The sequence below is a fragment of the Artibeus jamaicensis genome, unplaced genomic scaffold (assembly GCF_021234435.1).
Source record: "Artibeus jamaicensis isolate MK-2021 breed Jamaican fruit bat unplaced genomic scaffold, CSHL_Jam_final scaffold_461, whole genome shotgun sequence".
NCBI classification, from domain to species: Eukaryota; Metazoa; Chordata; class Mammalia; order Chiroptera; family Phyllostomidae; genus Artibeus; species Artibeus jamaicensis.
The window spans coordinates 1,025,042-1,041,899 of record NW_026522045.1 but is presented as its reverse complement, the minus strand read 5'-3'; the positions used below and the strand labels follow the sequence as shown (position 1 = coordinate 1,041,899).

General features: G+C 38.4%; 1 protein-coding gene across 3 annotated transcripts in view; it reads right to left on the bottom strand.

The window, feature by feature from the left end:
* The window catches only part of DIAPH2 (diaphanous related formin 2), a 914,916-nt gene that overhangs the window by 206,453 nt on the left and 691,605 nt on the right, over positions 1-16,858 (bottom strand). For all 3 annotated transcript variants that reach the window (XM_037165779.2, XM_037165780.2, XM_037165781.2), the window contains one exon: positions 4,651-4,746. In XM_037165779.2, the coding sequence (XP_037021674.2) occupies positions 4,651-4,746 (96 nt within the window). The remainder of the gene's footprint in view (positions 1-4,650; positions 4,747-16,858) is intronic.

Genomic DNA, 16,858 nt, shown 5'->3' with positions numbered 1-16,858 from the left:
TTCAATATATCCCCAGTGTCTAAAGAATTATATGCTAACACCTCAATATCTTATTCAAGTACTCTATGATGTGGCACCAACCTACTTTTCTAGAAAAGTCTCCATACCTTTACACTTTATAGAACCATTAGTTATATTATTTGCCATTCTCCAAAAATACTAGGTATTTTCTTACCTCTGTATTTTTCTTGATGACATTTCATTTGACTAAAATGCTTACTACTATCCCTACCTCCAACTCCTACTGCTAAAATCCACTACCAACCTTCCAAGCATTTTTCTTTGTGACTTTTTCCTGATATAGCCAATAAATTATGATAGTTCCCTTCTTTGAACTCACATAATATGTTAACACCTTTTGTATAATAACTATTATTATTGGCCTCATTCTATAATCTTTCTGTAGTTTTTATCTTTCCTACAAGACACAAGGCTTATATGAAAGATAAAAAGGATAACTAAGGATGTCTTAACTTCATTATTTCACAACCTTTCACAGAACAGATATGTGATGAATTAATGAATGTTTAGGGGCTCATTTCCTAATCTCAGTTTCACATAAGCAAAGCTATAATCTGGGTTGATATGCAGCCAGAATGAATTAGTACAACCACAGTGGCTCCTTATTTCCTCTGTATATTCTGACTCCTTAGGGCCTGTGCTACACCAGGTATTAATGTTTTTAATATCACTCCTGATATGATAGTCTCCCTTAACATGGCTTTTGGTGCCCCTAATAGAAACAGTGCACTCAGCTGAACTGGCTGTAGGCAATACTTTGGAGCTCCTTCTGAGTTACCTAATGTGGGTGACTCTTGGGGAGGGGATATAGGCTCAGTGAGGAATACCTGTAATTTAGGCAACTGATTATACCACTTATTAACATTTTACTTTTCTAATAAAGAATACAGGCTATCACCTCATTTAAAGATGGAATTGAAAACACTGCAATTAGAAGCAGAACTGTAGAGCTGTGTATTTTATATATTATTACTTCCATCTGTAAGTGATAACAGAGATAGCAAGAAGAGCAGTACATCTTTGCTGTTCGTAGCTAATTCTGATTTCAGGTTTTTGGCTATTTCCTCCTATTTTACTTTACTTGGAGAAAATAGCCATTTTTTAAAAAAGATTTTATTTATTTATCTTTAGAGGGGAAGGGAAGGAGAGAGAGAGAGAAACATCAATGTATGGTTGCCTCTAGTGCGTCCCCTGCTGGGAATTGGCCTGCAGGGAACCAGCCTGCAACCCAGGTATGTGCCCTGACTGGGAATCGAAACTCGATTGTCTGGTTCACAGGCCCACGCTCAATCCACTGAGCTACAACAGCCAGGAAAATAGGCATTTTTAAAAAGATTTTGTTTATTTATTTATTTTTGACAGAAGGGAAGGGAGGGAGAAAGAGAGGGACAGAAACCTTAATGTGTCATTGCCTCTCAAGCACCCCCTACTGGAGACCTGGCCTACAATCCAGGCATGTACCCTAACTGGGGACTGAACCGGCAACACTTTGATTCAGAGGTCAGCACTCAATCCACTGAGCCATACTACCCAAGGCCATTTTTTAAAATAATTTGTTTTTACTGCTTTTATCCCATCATGTTCAAGTGGAGATTGTTGGGAAGCAACAAGGACGCCAGTGTTGAACAGGGAAATTGCAATAACATAAATTCAATGGAATCTTGGGAAAAAAAACAAATCAGGTGCCTAAGAAAGTCAACACAACATACACTGCCAGAAGGAAAAAATGGATTTAGCTAGGAAAATTAGAAACGAGGAGAAAACCTGGAAAAGTCCCTGGTTCTGTTGCTTCTAGAAAGAAGAAGCATTCAGGAGAGGTTTTGGCAGTCTTGTCTACTCTGTGCCTGTCTGTCTTCTCCTCTCCCTCACTCCAAGCTCTTCTACTGATGTCAGAGATGCCCTACCAATCATGACAACTGCCTGCCTGCCTTCTAGTTTCTTTTTACTGCTGGACATTTGCATTGCCTGTTACCACTGGGAATGACTGCCAAAGCTAAATAGGCTGACATTTTTGACCTTATGTGTTCATAGAGGCACTCTAGCTAAAAATCAAAAGAGATCCCAATTTAGATTACTTGGAGTCAGTACCATAAATTTATGCAGTCTCTGAATATATTCTTAGTGTTTCACAGTTTACAAAACTGTATTTCCTTGAATGCCAAACTTGCAGAACCCCATGTAATGATAGTTCTCTCCCAGTTGTCTTTCTAGAGTCAGGGGGAGGTGTGAGACTGGTGTGAGACTATTCAGACAGTATGGCAGACTCCAGCCAGCAGAGTCCCCCTGTTGTGACTGATGATGAGAATAAATGCACTGGTGACAATAATCCTGTGGAGAAAAAGGGGACGGCACGCCTATTCTCTCAAGGGGAGAGCGCCTATGGATGCCTCGGGCACTCTCTCAAGAGGAGAGTGCTTCAACCCTTGCCTAAACAGGCTTTTGTTGTTTTCCTTGGGTCTTACATCAGAGAAAGATTTATTATCTATCACATAGAATATTATTGTCTACATTTTAGGTACAATCAAGGAAACGAAAATAACATGCAAAAGGGAATGACGATGAGCTGATTAGCTCTGTCCTTGGGAGAGCTCACATAGGCTTTGGAAATTACCTTGAAGATAGACAAAATGCATTTGTTGTTTCAGACAAGGGTGAGGGAGTTTTAGCAAGAGCAAGCCATAACATTCTGTATGCATTTCGTAGGCCTGATTCCCACGGGAAAACTCGGTTTGAAGGTCTGGCTCCTGCCCACCACTTTGCTTCTGTAGGTTTTCCATACAGAACTGAGTCACGTTTGCCAGACGAAAACAAAATGGTCCCCTACAATCCCCCCCCTTTGTTTTTTCCCTTCTGTAGGTTTTCCATACAGAGGTGAGTCACATTTGCCAAACTAAAACAAACTGGTCCCCTACAAGACAGGGGCCTTAGCAAATGTATTTTTTTTACATTTTTTATTGTTCAAATATAGTTGTTTCCATCCCCCCCACCACTTCTCCCCATCCCAGCCATCCTCTACCACCCACCCTAGATCCTACCCCTCTTTGGATTTGTCTAAGCAGCACAAATGTATTTTTAAAATAATGGCAGTTCTGTTACAGCACAGAATAACATGCTTTTACTTATCTGCTGCTTAACAAAGAACTGAATTGATACAAAAATTATTTCAGTTTGCTTTCCCTTGACTATTAATGCTCTGATAGATCAACAAAGAGCAGTGAAGGTTTCTGTTTTCCTTGAGCGGTGAAAGGGGCCTCTAATCACATGGTAGAACATTATCATTTCACAGATAAAGACAGAAGATGGATGGAATGGCCGCCTCATAGTAGCACAGTAGTAGTGCTCCTAACATTCTCCCATGCAGTGTTACCTTAGGAAAGTAATATGAACAGATAAATGTAGTTTTTAATTTTCTTTCCTCCAGTGTTCCACTCTTTTTGTATGCCATCTTTAATGTCTTCATATATACAAAGCAGTCTTATACTCCAACAAAAACATTTCAATCACCTCAATTATATCTTACCTTCAGGCTAAACCAACCCATTAGGATTCAGCCAAACGTAAACGAAATGAACATAAGTATATTGTCTTCTGCCACAAATTTTACCATTGCCAAAAGCTTCCTGGATAGCTCTGCACTATGATCCATTTTTTCACGGGTTTGTTGGGGTACAATAGTTTTGAGAAGCACCGATTTGCATTCTAATGACATATGAAAGTTTCCAGTCCAAATACAGAATACGTTCTGAATTGCAGGATATTCAAGGCAAATCTTATTACTCTAAATGAAGTAGAGTTCATATATTAACTATTAATTTTCATTTTTTATTTACTTCTCTATATAGCCTTATAGTCCATGAAGAGGGCATTTAAAATCAACACACCTAATTTCTTCCTCTACTTTAAGGAAGATATGGACTAAAAAATATGAAAACTTACTTAGAGGAGATGATAGCTCAGCCTATTTGGATTACCCTGAATGGAACTACTGTTTACCTCAGCCATAGGGTACAAATGGAGAACATGGACAACCTTCTAGTTACAATTGAGTGAGACAGGTTGTTTTCATGTTTCTAATACTCCTGCGATCAACTTTCATTGTGTGTCATTGTTACTAATCAAAACCACACACAAACATGTGTTCCAACACTTGGGACTTTGAAGGATGTTAGATTATCTGCACCTCTGTTCTGTTTGTTAACATGGAGAAAGGACTGACTGAACTGCAAGGCCAAAATGGTCTCTAAAAAGAAATATTGTCTCAATTTCCTTATCTGTAAATAGCTAATGTGACATCCTTAGTGCCAATTACTTTTAATGATTTAATTATATATATGGTTTTAAACCACAATTTCCACACAAACCACATGCTCATAAAATAACAATTAAAACATTTAATATTAAACACAGTGGGGCTCCTTGTTTCTAATTTTTTTTGCAAAGTCTTCAGTTATTTGAAGATATGTTTACCAGGTTGAAACTTTCAATCATGTAGATAGAGAAGCTTGCTGAGACTCTGTACATGAACTGAGATCAATTCTCATGTGGAAAGATTTTTTTTGTTGTTGTGAGGGTGTCCTTGGTTCTGAACATTCATGTATTACAGTACCAGTGAGCTGGAAGGGGTCTTACCTGGATTCCTGGGAATCCGCTTTCTGCGGTCTCGGAATGCTGCACCTGATTGCAGGGCTTCTAGGAGATTATCCATCACTCCAGTCTCATCACCCTCTGGAGGGAAGAGAAATGGAAATTAATCTTGGAGCAATTAGAGCTAAACTAAAGGAAAACTATGGTCAGATTTACATAATATCACTAAATTAAAGACATATATCTGTTTTAACATAATGGATCCTGTCAGTTTCTGGCACCACAGACTACTTTGCTTATTACAAACCATTAAGCAAAATTCATGCCAATCCCACTGTTCTTTCAACTTAAAGGCCTTGTCTTTTGTATTATTGATGACATGCTCAGTCCCAGATAAACAGCAGTTGATCAGCTACTGCTGCCTCACTGTTAAGATTCTTGTAAGATATTCCTAAGCAAGAAACCACTGACCCAGCTTAATGCAAACAATGCACAGGGTGTGATTTGATGAAACTGAGTTACACAAGGTTAAACACTGACTGTATTAATACCTTCAGCATTCAACTATCATCTGTGATTATCTCACAAGACACTATTTGTGAAACATATTTGCATCTATTTCCTACCTAATCCATATCCTTTTCTCATTTTGAAATGCTGACATTGTTTTTAGAAAAAGGTGACCACATCACCTTAAAGGCCACATTTTACATTTGAGGAGCATTAGCCAGAGTCTCATCATCCCTTTTAGAATGCTAGTTTGTTTCTAAGCTTTTCCTGTGGGAAAGAACTGTGAAGAAGAATACATGAGTGAGTACTCCAAAAATGTTTATGGAAATTCCTAATGGAAATGTATGTAGAACATTTCACCTTTGACAACTTTGGCCATTAAAAACACTTCCAAGATCTGTTAGAATATTTGTCTCAAATGTCAGTTGCCAGCAACTCTCCGCTACACTGTTGATAAGGCAGTGCTCTGAGGCCTGGTTTCCCAACTGGCTCAGCTGATTAAAAGGACCCTAAAAAGACAGTTAATGTTTGTTAGCTAAATGTGTGGGTCTGGGGTAGGGGGCATTTAGAGGCAGGAGGGTTAAGAGAAATAAAAGTGAGGAATGAAGGAAAAGAAATTGTTTCTGATGCTATTCCAAAGTTAAATTTAATTCATACTTTGTTTAAAGAATTGACTATAGGGTATTAGATCACAGAAATAAAACAGTGTCTTATGGGGCAAGAACAAGCTAAAATCTTTTTTGATTCTGCGGTTCATTTGACTTGAGATTTACTCAACATTACAATCATTTACTCTAAAATGAATTCTCTAGGACAGGATACTGAATTAAAAAAAATAAAGGGAAACAGAGGTTCTCAGATCTAATATTTGGTGAAAACAGGAAAAATAAGAGGAAAGTAGAACCCTAGTGACTGAACATGGAAAGGGGATCATGCACTTTTAAGAATATTAAGTATGTACACAGAATTGACCAGACACCTACTTTTTAAAATAAGAAAGAAGGGAGAAAGGGACTTCCGCCAAGATGGAGGCATAGGTGGATAAGCCCTGCCTTCTCACACAACCAAGTTTATAGACAACTAAATATTAGCAACAGAAAACACAGCCAGAACACAGAAAATTGAAATTTTTGGAAGTCTGTTAACAACAAATTCTTCAGCCTGACCGGTAAGGGGTGAAACCAGTAGCTAGACAACAAATTCTTCAGCCTGACCGGTAAGGGGTGAAACCAGTAGCTAGTGGAGCTGGGTTGCACAGGAAAACTCGGTCAGACGGACTCAGGCGCGCGGAATCCAGGCGCAGGGTTGGACCTAGCGAGCGAGCGGCCGAGCAAGTGAGCAGCCGCGGGGAAACAGCGAGGGAGCAGGGCTGTGGATTGACTGCTGTCGCGCATTGGTGTGTGGATAAACAAGCAAGGGAGTGGGCGATTGGACCGGGACCCAGCTGGTCCCCTGGCAAGCAGCAGGGGGGGCGCATCCATTTCCCTGCTCTGACCCCACCTCCACATACATCGTCATAACCCAGTGACTCTGAGTGGCCCGGCCCTGGTGAACCACCTAAGCCTCTGCTCCTCACCCAGTGGCACGAAACAGCAGAGGGGGCCGCCATTTCGCCGCTCTGACCACGCCCCCACATACAGCGTCACAACCCAGCGACCTGGGAGTCCAAGGCTCCGCTCCTCCCACTTAAAGGGCACGAACAGACCAAAAATGGCTCAAGAAGATCTCAAAGCCCCAGAGCCTATAGATCTAAGTGATGAAGAAATAGCAAAACTCTCAGACGCACAATTTAAAACACTGGTGATCAGGATCCTCACAGAACTGGTTGATTATAGCCACAAATTAGACAAATATATGAAGGCAAAACTAATTGAAATGAATGGAATTGCACAGGAAACCAATAGCAATGAAAAGGAAACTGGGACTCAAATCAATGGAGTGGACCAGAAGAAAGCAAATAATGGCCAAACAGAAAAGAGTCAAGAAGCAAGAATTCAAAGAAATGAGGAGAGTCTTAGGAACCTCCAGGACATCTTTAAACGCTCCAACATCCGAATGATAGGGGTACCAGAAGGGGGAAAGGCACAGCCACCAGTGGAAAACTTATTTGAACTAATAATAAAGGAGAAATTCCCCAATCTGGCAAAGGAAATAGACTTCCAAGAAATCCAGGAAGCTCAGAGAGTCCCAAAGAAGTTGGACCCAAGAAGGAACACACCAAGGCACATCATCATTACATTAGCCAAGATTAAAATGAAGGAGAGAATCCTAGAAGCAGCAAGAGCTAAGGGGACAGTCACCTACAAAGGAGTCCCCATCAGACTCTCAGCGGATTTCTCAAAAGAGACCTTACAGGCAAGAAGGGGCTGGAAAGAGGTATTCCAAATCATGAAATCCAAAGACCTACAACCAAGATTGCTCTATCCAGCAAAACTTTCATTTAGAATGGAAGGACAGATAAAGTGCTTCTCAGATAAGATCAAATTCAAGGAGTTCATCATCACCAAGCCCTTATTATATGAAATGTTAAAGGGACTTATCTAAGAAAAAGAAGTTAAAGAAACATGAACAGTGAAAGGAAAACAAACTCACAGTTATTAACAACCACACCTAAAACAAAAGCAAACTAAAAGGACAGCTAGATCAGGAGTGGAAACATAGAAATGAAGATCTCAAGGAGGGTTAGCAACAGGGGAGTGGGAGGAGGAGAAGGAGGGAGAAGGTACAGAAAATAAGTAGCATAGACAGTAGATAGAATATAGATGGGGGGGGCAAGAATAGCATGGGAAATATAGAATCTAAAGAACTTGAGACACATGGACATAAACTAAAGGGGGGGTAATGGTGTGGATGGGGGGCAGGGTGGAAGGGAATGAAGGGAGGGACTAGAACAACTGTAACAGCATAATCAATAAAAATAAGAAAGAAAGAAGGAACTGAAAGTTTGATGAGGCTGGAATGTATGTAGGAAAATTAAATTTTATACAGTAAGTACTTCACATTTGTTGTACCCTTTAATCTGCCCAACAACACATTGAAATAGGTATTTTATCTCTTTTTCATCTGGGGATACTAAATTTTAGAGATTTTAAGCATCTTACTGAAGAGCACACAGCTGGCATGTGGAAGGTCCCAGGAATGAACTTGGATGAATTTGACACCAAGACCAGCTCTTTTTGCATGGCAGTTAGGAGAAGATGAGATGTACTTGGCATATGGTGGCCAGGTGATGAGAGATCATAATTTTATGATATAGTTTGGGCATTATCCTATAAACCAGCACTGACCAATAAATATACAATGTATGGCACAAATATGAACCACATAAATAGATTTAAATTTTCTAGTAGCAATATTTTAAAAATAGAAAGAAATAGGTGAAATCAATTTGAATATATTAAGTGAATATTTGAATCAATATGTATGATAATTACATATTTTACATTGATCTTATCTAAGTGTTGAAAAGCTAACACTTTTATTTTGGCACATTTCACTCCAGATTAGGTATATTTCAGGCACTCAATAGCTCTATGTAGCTCTTGGCTACTATATTAAGCAAAGTATCCATAAGCAATAGGAAGTGACTTGATAAGATTTACACTTTGGAAAGACTTGTCACATAGCAGTGTGGTGGAAGACTCAAGATGGCATGACAGAAGTCAGGGAGATGTTTAGAGCTATAGGATAATTATCTAAGTAAGAGATAAAGGACTAAGGCCTTAACAGAGTACATGGGCAGGATGGATATTGTAAAAGTATTAATACTTTCAATAGGACATGGCTGGGTGGGTGAAGGAATCTAGATGACCAGAAATAAACATGTTTGAGAAAATGAGATGAGTTCTTTCAAGGTTATTTTTTAAAGAACATCTCAGTAGAGATATCCAGTAAAAAGTTAGAAACATGAGTCTGGAACCAAGGAGCAAAGTCTGGCCTGGAAGTAAAAGATCTAAGTGCTGTCATGGCTGGTGTGGCTTACTAGATTGAGTGCTGGCCTGAAAACCAAAAGAATTGCTGGTTCAATTCCCAGTCAGGACACACGCCTGGGTTGCAGGCCAGGTCCCCAGTGGGGGTCATGTGAAAGGCAACCGCACATTGATGTTTCACTCTCTCTCTCTTTCTTCCTCCCTTCCCCTCTGTCTAAAAATAAAAAATAAAATAAAATCCCTAAAAAAAAAAAAAAAAAAAGATCTAAGTACTGTTGGAAGCTAATTAAGATTACCCTTAGATAGTATATGAAAAGAGGTGGGGGCAGAACATACAATTCCTGAAGATCTCAATTTTCATTAGGAAATCAGGAGAAGCAAAACTGCAAAGAAGACATGGAAGGAATTTTTTAAGTTAAAGAAGTACACCAGAAGACAGCTACAATAAAACTGAATTTAATGTGTCCTTATAAAAAATCAGAATGAAAATTATGTACAAAGATGAATATATATAATACAAAACAGCAGAATACAAAATAGTATGTATATATGATATTACATAAAGAATATGGAAATTTTTTTTTAATTTATAACAATGACATTATGGATACCATTTCAATCAAATTATTTTTCCTTAATTTAGTGGTTGTCATCTGGCAACACGGATGAAAATACTATGCTAGATTACTGTTTCTGAACTTTTTCTTTCATTATCATATGCCCCCTGCAAGAAACCTTTTTAGACATCTTTTTCCTAATCTCCCATCATTAAAATTTAATACTACAGATATACTACATATCTGCTTCTGTACTGTGGCCTTTGGAGTTGTACAAACCATTGTGAAATCTAAGATTTTTCTCCACCCACCTCCCCAAGAACCAAAGAAGGCAAATGCTAAATGGTTCTGTTTCTTTGTAAAAAAAGAGAAAGACAGACAGACAAGAAAATAAAGAAAAGCCAAGTCTTTCTAAGAATCACTGTTATTTTAAAGGAGACAAATATATATTGTTTTCAGTCCACCATTTCTGTTTCATTTGCTTCTGGATAACTTTCAAAGGAGCTGGGAAATTTTTACGTAATGTGTAACCTTGAAGAATGGAGGTTATATGAATATATTTTAGGACTGATTTATATGTCAGTCTTCCTAGAAACAATATGGAAGGCAACATGGCCATCTGAAAGAATTATCCTTCATTTTAAATACATTTCAGTGAAATTTGGTATGGTTGAATTGTGGAAAGTTGACAGCTTACTTAGTTCACAGAAACATTCATTCTTACTTAGATATGATTAGTAGCAACTAGCTGGGATTTTTTGTTTGTGTTTTTAATGTTTTGGTCTATATGATCAAACTTAAGAAAAATATCTCTTAGGAGGTTTTTTTTTTTCCCATTGAAAAGGAAAAAGCTTTTTGAGTTAGAAAAATACACTTTCTTAAAATTTAAAATACCTATTTTACTAAGTGAAAGAATGAACAAGGAGAAACTTGTTAATGCTTTTTAGCCACTAATATGGAAATATATGGGCATATCTGAGAAGTAAGGACAACTTCCAAATCTTTCATCGTGAAATAAGATCAGAGACAGCATTAAGAAGCTAAGCAGGCTGCATGCAGCCCTGTGGGCTCTGTGTGAGCTACTTTACTTATCTTTGGGTAAAATGAAAAGCATGGGTTGTACCTTCTATTTCATGTTTCAAACAGTTTTGGTCATTAGTGGTTGCTGAATGCTTGCTGATCTCAATTTTCAGCATCAATATACTTACCTGTACTGTGCAGACAATTTCCCCAGAAGAGTTTGGAGATGTTACAGAGTAAAATGAACACTAGGTAAATTAATTATCTCTGTTACACCTCTTTGCAAGGCTATTCCCTGATGGCTAGCACAAACTTATTTAGAGGCTGTTCTCTATGGCTTTCTCACATATGTGCACATTTTGTGAGTACAAGCATTGATGCCTTTGTTCTACACTATCTTTTTCAAGGATGTTTTTATAGTAAACAATCTTGAAAGACATAGTGTCTCCCTCAGAGCAGAGGGAAGGTTTGTTTGTTTTCAAAACATTGTATCTTCCTCTAGGGCCCATGTCAGGCAGGTTTGCTTTCGGTCATTTATAAAAGAGTTGGGTTCCCAAAGCCTGGGTTCCTCAGCAGTAACACAAACCAACTGTGTGCCTAGTATCTACCTAGGCCCATCATGCTGTCACCCTGTGGGACCTGGAAGGCAAGGGAAAGCAGTGTGAACATGAAGCTTACAGTGCTTGTTGTACCATGAGTTCTTTGTCTCTGACCCTAGATCTTGTGTCTTCTGCCAACACACTGGAAACTGTGGCAGACTGACTTGTTAGCATGCCATTAGGGTAAAATCTCTGACTCTACACAGTTTCTGAAAATATTCTGAGCTCTCATTCCTTTTTAAGCATTGTTAATTGTAATATCCCTTATTAGTCTAGGAACTTAAACACTTAGTGCCTTGGACTTTCCTATGAACTAACACCCAACTCCAGTTCATTACTACTCAAAAATGACTAGAGCCAATACTATAAAGATCATTTCATAAGATCCAAATAACCTGGGCATAATGGCTTCACTTCACTATTACAGCCTTCTTGAATTCTTGATTGTTTAATTAAGGCTTTTTTTGATGAGTTCAGCTGCTCAAAGTTGAATAAGTTGCCATCAACCAATCAGTGTAAAGTGACCCAAAGGAAGCAAAACACCTTTTCCTGATGGAAGAACCCTACTATGTAAGATAATACTTATATAGATAAAGTAATTTTTAAAAATAAAACTATATTGTCTGTGGACTTAAGGAGTTGGGAAAGTCGCATGGAAGAATTAGGACTTAACCCTCTGAAAACATTACATTAAAAAGGCTGAATAATGACTGGTTAAAGACACTACAATCTATGTTTATTGACTCCTAGAACACATGTATTTATTCACTAGCTTAAAGGCTTTTATTTTTAATCCTCACCTGAGGACATGCTTATTGGTTCCAGAGAGAGAGGAAGGAGAGAGGCAGAGAAACAAGGGTGTGAAAGAGAAACATTTATCAGTTGCCTCCCACACACACCCTAACTGGGGACTGAATCCACAACTCAGGCATGTGCCCTGACCAGGAACTGAACCTGAAACCTTTTTGTTTATGGGAGGACACTTCAACTGGGTCACACCAGTCAGGGCAGTCACTTGCTTTATGTATGCACATGTATGCGTGTGTGTATAAATTTACAAATAATGTCATGCACAGATCTTAAGTGTACAGTTTGGTGACTTTTGATAAGTGGCTACATCCATGTTATCATGACCACAATCAATATATTGAACATTTCCATCACCCTCAATAAGTTCCCTCTTGCCCGCACTATTCAGAGACAACCTCTGCTCTGATTTCTACCACCATATATTGCTTGTTCATATCATATAATTTTAAAAAGGTGAAACTTGTTGAGGTCATTTTGAATGATGAATGAATGTAGCTCCCTGAAATTAAATATATATGCTGTGTCTGATAAATCATGAGAAGAGCAACAGAGTTGAAAGGTAGAAGAGTTATTATTGGATATGTTGATTATAGCAAAGTCCTAAAGACACTTGGATATCAAAGAAAGAAGTTTGAAAATGCTTCAATTGACTCTAAAAAGCCATTGGTAGATCTTCAGCAAGACAGCGATGTGATAAAGGTGACATTTATGATCAGCCTCACACGAGTATGCAAAACGGACCAGAGTGAGAGAGAAATGAATTATACACAGGGCACAATTTAATTTGCAGTGACAAATATTATTCTACCTATATGCTGAGCAAAGCAGAATGGTTGCTTTTGTCATTAATGGTGAAAGACTAAATCAAAAAGTAAAATTGGTTTAGTGAGCAAGGTCATGAGCAGTAGTAAATGGAAGTTGACAGCATAGGAAGGTAGTGAGAAGTGGAGTACAAGAAAAATCAGTGTTAGATTCAATCTGTTTTACACTATCTATTGTGGTCCACATTAAGACCATGCTGCAAAATGTATGGACTTGTTGGTGACACAAAACTAGAAGACTGCCCACATATCAAAGAGGAAGGAATCAAATTCCTTCTCTGGGAATCTAAAAAAATACAAAAGGCACAGGGCTTGACAAATAGTTCTTATAATTCAACATGGAACAATAAATGGTAGTACACTAATCAAAAGGCAATCATAATATGATGAAAATAACATGTGCTACAGGACCTTAATATCTAAGAGTAACAATAAAACATAAATGAGTCAGAAAAAAACCAAAATCAAACCATTTGACAAAGCAGTGTATCAACAGACATGAGAAGAACCTGAGCAAATTGTATTACAATCCACAAGAATCTAGAAAGCTTCTACCTGATGTGAGGTTTTTGTTTGTTTGCAATTCAAGTGGAAGTAAATGAAGAAAGAAAGTGGACTTGGAAAGCTTGGAATACCAACATATGATAACTAGGAACATAGTCTATGAAGTTATTTACAGTCATAAAAAAGTGTTCAAGAAAATCAAGATATCACTCCAGAGAGATTGAAAGAGTGCATAAGTAGAACGTATAAAGTTCTATGGGAAATAACAAAAGCAGATGTTCCTGTTCAAAAGAGGAAAACTTCCAAGAGGGAAAAGAAGGCACAGGAGGTTAGAAGAAATTACCAGAAATTACAGGATGAGCTAGGGGCAGTGTAGCAATTACATTATGCACCAGTTGAAAATTTGTAAAACAAAACAAAAACACTATGCTCCCAGTTTAAGGCCTTGCACAGTGGTGCACACGAAAAAGCTAAACTAATCTCAGAACAATTAAAGTTAAAACTGTGTGGGGAAATGTTGGTCAGAGAATTCATTCATTTGGTTATTTCCTTGTCAGAACAGTTAATAAAAACCTTCCCCCTGGCTGGTGTAGCTCAGTGGATTGAGCGCAGGCCTGCGAACCAGACAATCGCAGTTTCGATTCCCAGTCAGGGCACATACTGGGGTTGCAGGCTGGTCCCCTGCAGGCCAGTTCCCAGCAGGGAACACACAAAAGGCAACCGTACATTGATGTTTCTCTCCTTCTCTCCTTCCCTTCCCCTCTAAAGATAAATAAATAAAATCTTTAATAAAAAAAACACTTTCCTACAGTGAAGTAAGTCATTATAACCCTGACAAACCTCATAGTGAATACTACTCTTCCTTAATAATTTTAAGTTAATGCTTTAGGTATATTTGTTCTGAAATAGGTACTGTATTAGCATCACATGATAAATGGATATTTCACAATAAAGTGATGAATGGTGAAGGATGAGATGATGATACCTCTCCAAATAGCTACCTGATATGTACTACCTAAAAGTTTGTCAGGGAAACTGAATTAGTGAGTTAACTTTTCTTGATGTATTTGCATTTTAAAGAGGAGCTTGTTCAGTGAAGAATATTTTTTGGCCAGAGGCACCATTATTGGTACTTTGCCTACTGTATGACAGCTTGATAGTAAATGGTAGTTAAAAAAACAATGTTTATGCATATTCATTTCTACTTTACCTATATGCTATAGGATTGGAACAAGAAAATTATACATTCTATAAAATAAATAAACAGCCAATAAACCTCAATGTTAACATTTACCAGAAAACCGCACTTGATGCCTCTGGTGAAACATCTCACATTCAATATTTTAAGTAATTAATATTTCAAAGAGACCTTTGAAATGCTGTCTTATCAGAATTAATCATTTACCAAGGGCATGGAACACTCGTGAAAGGAAAACTAGGAAAAAACAAACTTGGAAAAAGAATACATTTAACTCAATTCAAAACACCCACCAAAGTAAATCTAAGTTACTGTCTGAAAAGATAGGTGTTTTTCAGGTAGGAATATTAATAATATCTTCCATTTATTGGGACTGTAATATATATGCCAGGCCCTATCCGAAGAGAGTCCTCACACCAACTTGTTTTCCAGGTAAATAAACTGAGGTATATTTAGGTGAAGTGACTCTTGCAAGGTCACATAGTTGGGAGGTGAGAGGCCAGCATTAGAATCTAGGGAGTATGTCTCTAGAGCCCTAGTTTTCATATCCAGACTATCATCTGTTTTTGTACATCCTACATGCTAAGAATGGTTCTCACATTTTTGATGGTTTCTAAAATTTTAAAAGAGTATTTTGTACTACATAAAATTTTCACCAAATTCAAATTTATGTCCATGGAATAAATCCAGCTCCTTTACCAAAGACCTAGTTTGACTGGAACATAGTCATGCTCAATTCATTACATATCATCTATGGCTGCTTTCATGCTATATTGGCTGAGTTGAATAGTTGTGACAGAGACCTTTTGACCTATGAGGCCTAAAATGTCTGTCCTTTTACAGAAAACATTCTCTGTCCCTTTACTGTCTGACCCTTTACAGAAAACATTTGCTGACCCCTGCTCTAGAGTAGATATTAACATCAGTATCACGCCAGGTACAGACACTTGTGGAGCTCACAATCTGCCTCTGAGGTACTGAAGGACCCAGGCAACTTCCTTACCAGTAAAACAAGGACTCACAGTGGGGCAAGGTGGGAAAGAACAGGAGCAGTCAGTGTAACCCTACTTCAAATGGATATGCTTCCATTTAGAGGGCAAAGCCAAGAATGAAACAGAATGATGAAGCAATAATTATACCTACATTTCTATCTGGATTTACATTTTTAGGGGTTGTTGAAGTCCAGTTCCAAAAGAGCAGTTACAAAAAGTCAAAAATAGATTCTTCAAAGGCCAGTGGGAGACCTACTTTCCAAGTTTTGATTTCTTGTATGAGAAGCAGCTTCTGACTGACATAGAATAAATTGAGCAGTTTTATAGAAGACCTAGCTCCTTACCTATTAACTTCGACTGGATTGCCATCCCAGAATATAATAGTGTATATTATAGCCTAACCATCTTTGTAAGAAATACAGATATCCTCTAGTGGAAGACAGAAGTGTTGGGAACTGTCCTGCCTGGTTTCAGTAGCTGTAACCCTCCATGGCTAAGGCTGAGTGAGTGACCTTTGGACCATAAGCCACCAAGGAGACAAAGCTTATCTCCCTGGCAGGAGCACCACTTCTGCTCCTTTTTCCATAATTGACTCCCAATGCTTGATTACTTAGAAAATGACAGGTAAGATTCCCCAAGGGTTTAATGACCTGAGACAGGCATGATCACATAGAGGCCACAGAGAAGGACTTGGGGGGCTATAGCAAAAGAGGGTGATGGACCCTCACCCCTCAGCTTTGACAAAACCTGAGTCCTCATTCTGTCTTCAAGAAGTCTCCTAATCTCTTGGCTGCCTTACTTCCCTGCCTGACTTAAACCTGAAACAATGACAGAGGGTGGTGCAGCTATGTGCTGAAAAGGGCAGGTTCCCCCAGGTGATCAGACCTAAGAAAGAATATATAAAAATCCTGTGAAACCTGCTTTGTTAAGAATGCTCTCAATTAAATGATAAAGGTCTAAGCAGGAAATGAGTTTGTTTCCCAAAGTTTTATAGCCCTTTAGCTAACAGACCCTAACTCAGAATAGGCCCTAGTAGTTTTTTATATGCTATCTATTGTTTGATCTTTACTGCCTGACAACGATTAATGAACTCTACCTGTATTCCTGTTCTAGTTGAACTCAATAAAATCTGTCCAGGCAAGGGTCAGCACACTCTCCCCTTGAGGGAGTAGCCATGCTGTCCCTTTTCCTCCACAGGATTCAGTAGTCCATGTGAATTTGTGTTGTGTCGTATCTCATCCATAACACTGCAGGCACTGCAGGTTGGTGCACACATCACAGAAGCACCATTATGAGGTCAAATGTATCCTTGT